The sequence below is a fragment of the Chelonoidis abingdonii genome, chromosome 14, assembly GCF_003597395.2.
Source record: "Chelonoidis abingdonii isolate Lonesome George chromosome 14, CheloAbing_2.0, whole genome shotgun sequence".
Taxonomy (NCBI): Eukaryota; Metazoa; Chordata; order Testudines; family Testudinidae; genus Chelonoidis; species Chelonoidis abingdonii.
In genome coordinates, this window is record NC_133782.1 from 3,182,351 (window position 1) to 3,186,528 (window position 4,178).

A 4,178-nucleotide genomic window follows, 5' to 3' on the forward strand; every position below is an offset into this window, starting at 1 on the left:
GTGTTTCCTTGCCTGGCACATGTGTGCTTATCATTAGCAGACAGCAGCTCCTCCCTGCGGCCCCCTTTCCCAGACTGAGGCCTGATCATTGTGACAGCGTGGGGAGGAGAGGAGAGGCTTCCTGTAGAGATTCCCAGGTGGCAGTGCCAAGTCATGGACTCCCCCTCTGCAGTACCGTTCTCTCATACTTGTGGCTGCAGATGGGCCAGCCCGGCCTGGCCATCAGGCTAAGTGTAGCAGTCCCCTTTGGAGAGCATGCGATGCTTCCACCACGCGTCCCGTAGAGCCAGGCTGGGACATGCTGGGGAGAGAGGAGCGAAGAACTCCCCCGCCTCCCGAGGGGCTGCCCAACCCGTCAGCAAGGGAGGGCGTCTGGTCTCTTGGGGCAGAGATTCGACCTCAGCGTGATCCCAGTCTCTGCTTGGGAGGTGAGAGATGCCTCTGCAGATCCTGGGCCGGTTTAAGGAGCTGTCTAGGCAAGGGCCCTTTCTGTTCTCTAGGGCTCTGTCTCACCCACTGAGCTGTGGGGGAGATCTTGCACTTCGGATGATCTGGATGCTGGGTGTTTAGCCCTCCCTGTTTCAATGGGATGTTATTTCACATCCCCCACTGACACCATGTCAGTCTCCTTCGTGCAGATGGCTGTAGTGTGTGGGCAGCTCCCCGGGGAGGGTGGGGGGACTGCATGAGGCATCCCAGCAGACCAAGGGGCAGGGCATAGGGGGCCAGCTGGGCATCTCATATGGGCAGATGATGGTGGGGTGGGCGGGGGAAGCCTGGCTGAGGACCATGGAGGAGAAGGGGCTGATCATGGCAGGAGGGAGGGAGGCAGGAGGCCAGACTGTAACTGCTTGCTCCCCTCCTTCTGTCCCCTCTTTTCATTCAAGGAGTTGTCTAGAGCTGCTCTCCCTTGATTGGTGGAGGTTTCTATTTGAAGTGTCTCTGCCTCTGTCAATTGGCTGGAGGGAGAGACCTGGCTGGAAGGGGGTGGGGCCTGTGCCTTGAAATAGGAAGCCCAGCCGGTCTCCCCCGCCTCCTGGCGAAGACGGCAGGCCTGCCAGTGCCTTTGTCTGGCTGAGCTGGCAGAAGCAGGAGGCAGCAGCATTCGGCAGGGAAACCACCCGCTCCTGCCCGCTCTCAGCTGTGTACTGATCTCTGTTCCCTTCTTTGCAGCGAGTGGAGTGTGAACCCGGGGCAGACCCCACCACGCTGCCGGCCCCTTGGACTCATCGGTCTGGGTTCCTCTGGAAGAGCAGAGGGATTTTGCTTTCGGGACTGACATTCAGCCTTAATCTTCGCTACCAGGCATGGGGGGCATGTGACCCTTGATGGACACTGCTGCACAGGGCACGGTGGAGCCGGCGAGCAGAGTGGGCGGCGTGCGGAGGAGCAGCTGGGGGGCGTCCAGCAGCTGAGCAGCATGCCCGTGGAAACCCTCCAGGCTGGGGACATGATGAAGGGGGTTTCGGTGACGGCGCCCTTCACCTCGGCAATGCCATTCCGGATCCTCAACAAGGGGCCTGAGTACTTCCGCCGGCAGGCGGCCACCGGCACCAGGAAGCCAAGCGCTGTAGAGAGGCTGGAGGCGGACAAAGCCAAGTATGTGAAGAGCCAGCAGGTCGCCAGCACCAAGCAGGAGCCGGTGAAGCCGCTCCTGAAGCAGCCCCTCTTCACCCCGGGGGTCCGGAGAGCCATGCTCACTCCCAGCCGCAAGACCCCGCAAGGGGGCCGCAGGGTGGAAGCCTGTGGGCCAAAGACCTCCTTGAACCTAGAGATCCTCAACAACCTCATCAACATCTGTGACAGCCCCCTGCCCTTCCCCAAGTCGGAGAGCCCCCGGGAACACAAGTGGAGAGCAGAGACAAGGGAGCCCCCAGGCAAAGAGTGGGGCGGGCACCCCGCTATGCAGAGGAGGAAGGGCCCCTCGGATGGCATGAGCAAGCTGTCGGAGAGCTCCATCACATCCAAGCCCTCCAGCACGGTGGCCGTGCGCAGAGTGGATGTTCGGCCCTGCGGGGTTCATCGGGACAGGGTGACCCCAACCATCCAGGTCACCCCTGTGCCCATCTCACCTGCCAAGGCCAGGATCCCCTCTGCCAGTTCCCTTAGCTCACCAAATAGAAGCCCCCACGACAGGCGGACAGACAGCGCCAAGCGGCAGATCCTCCTGCACAGGTCCAAGTCCGACCTGAGTGACAGGTACTCCCGGGCCACGGCCGACCTGGAACGCTTCTTCAACTACTGCGGGCTGGACCCCGAGGAGGTGAGGGACATAGGGGTGGAGCACTTTGCCCGGGCCAGCTCGGACATCGTCTCCATCAAGTTTCACAGTGTCAGCACCGCCAGCTCGGAGTGTGCCCGCTCCCAGCACAGCGCCGCCACCCTGGAGGACAGGCATGCGGAGCGCATGCCCTACGGCATCTCCGTCATCGAGCGCAACGCCAGGGTGATCAAGTGGCTGTATGGACTACGGCAAGCCAGAGAGCCCCAAAAGGTATCCAACGTATAGTGACTCCATGGATGCCACAAACTCTGATAGCAAAGCCTTTTCGTGTGTGTGTGTGATGTACAAGGGGGTATTTTAATTTCTTGCATGACTCAGTCTGGTCCCGCTGGGAAACACCCTATGGTGAAGTCTCACTGATAGAGAGTCCTTTAACTCTGGTCCCTGTCCCCTGTTGGCCTCTCCCAGCCCCTTATCCTACCCCTGGCCCGTGGCGTTCAGAGATCCGGTCCCTGCAGCGACGAGACGTCACCAAGCTAAGAACTTCAAGAGTTGCAAGGCCCTAGCAAAGAGACAGGGCGAGTTTCCTTGGCACAGGGGCTGAGGGGAGGAGTGAGGCCAGCCTGGCAGCACAAGTAGGGACATTCAGTATTCTCGGGAGTTACTGCAGGGCTGCATGTTGCCTCGGTCAGCAGAGCTGGCCCTGGGAAGGGGTTTCCATCCTAATAGGAACTGATCCTGTAAATACGCAAGCTATTAATAAAGAGCCTGGAATATCATCCCCCGTGAGCCAGTGCGAGGGCAAAGGTCTGGCTTGCACCTGCTTGCCTGGATCCTCTTTGGCACCTGCCCGCACTGTCCTAGGAATCAGTTGACTGAGACCGCGCCAAGAGGACTGTAAACGCCCTCGCTATCTTGAGGCAGTTGGAAGAACACACGTGTGTACACACCTCATGGGCGAGCCCAGGGGACTCTGTGCAGCTCATGGCCTAGCCAACACACGCCCGCCTCCTGCAGTGCGGCTGAGGGTCTGGTGGTCACAGTGGAGGGCTTTTCTCCAGCCCTGCATGCACAACACAAATATAACCCCCACAGAGACTCTGCCAGAAACCCAGGGGATCTGGTACTAAGACTTTTACCCCATCCTGGACTGCACCCTCCATTCCAGGCAGGGTGGACCAGCTGTGCAGAGCCTGCCCCTTCCTGCCATATTACTGGGAATGTTCTTAGCTGGGTCGCCCGTGTTAGCAGAGCTCTGGTTAACAGTAGCATCCAAAGTGCATCTCATGCATCTTAGAAGCTGGTTTGTGTCAGCCCAGCTCGTGATGCCTCGAATGAGGAGCCATTGTTGGGCACATCATGCAACTTCTGTGCTTCCGCAAGGCATGTATGCCTCCGGCGTGAAGTGTCCTCGCCGGGTGAATGTGCCACCCTATCCCTCCCTCAAGTGGTCACCTTGGGGGTCTTCTGAAACCCCCCAGACCATCTAGTCTTTGTATTTTATGCTCAGTTTTAATAGCTCCCGCAAGGGAGCAGACAAAGCAGTTTTAAGAGGCAGCTTGATCCAGATGAAACTTAATTTTGGTTTTGTTTTGCTCTACACTGAAACTCTGATCACTCTGCTTCAGTTACCAAGAGAACGTCGCCCCCCTCTGCACAAGTTTTCCCGGGGAGTGAATTCTCCCAACCCACATTAGTTAAGCTCTTTTGTGGGGAGGAGGAAATGAGTGTTTATAGGAGAATCCCTGGGTTGCGGAGGGCCTGGAGCTTGGGGCGATTTGTAGCAAACTCGTCTTCATTACGTGGAAAGAACAGCCGGGTCTGCTCTTTGAACAGGGAGCCCAAGCGGCTCCATGGCTCAGGAGGGGCTGGGACAGATCTGTCCCTCCCTAACGTCCCCTTTCTGTTGTACTTTTATCTTGCTGCCCTGGCTGTTGGTTTTGCTCCCCGACTC

The 4,178-nt window shown here is 58.6% G+C and overlaps 1 protein-coding gene across 1 annotated transcript; it reads left to right on the forward strand.

The window, feature by feature from the left end:
• Positions 1–1,050: 1,050 nt before the first annotated feature.
• FAM110A (family with sequence similarity 110 member A) lies at positions 1,051–3,469 on the forward strand. Its single transcript, XM_032766433.2, has one exon. It carries the CDS (start codon positions 1,421–1,423, stop codon positions 2,507–2,509), a length of 1,089 nt encoding a protein of 362 aa, XP_032622324.1. The 5' UTR covers positions 1,051–1,420; the 3' UTR covers positions 2,510–3,469.
• The last annotated feature ends 709 nt before the right edge of the window (positions 3,470–4,178 follow it).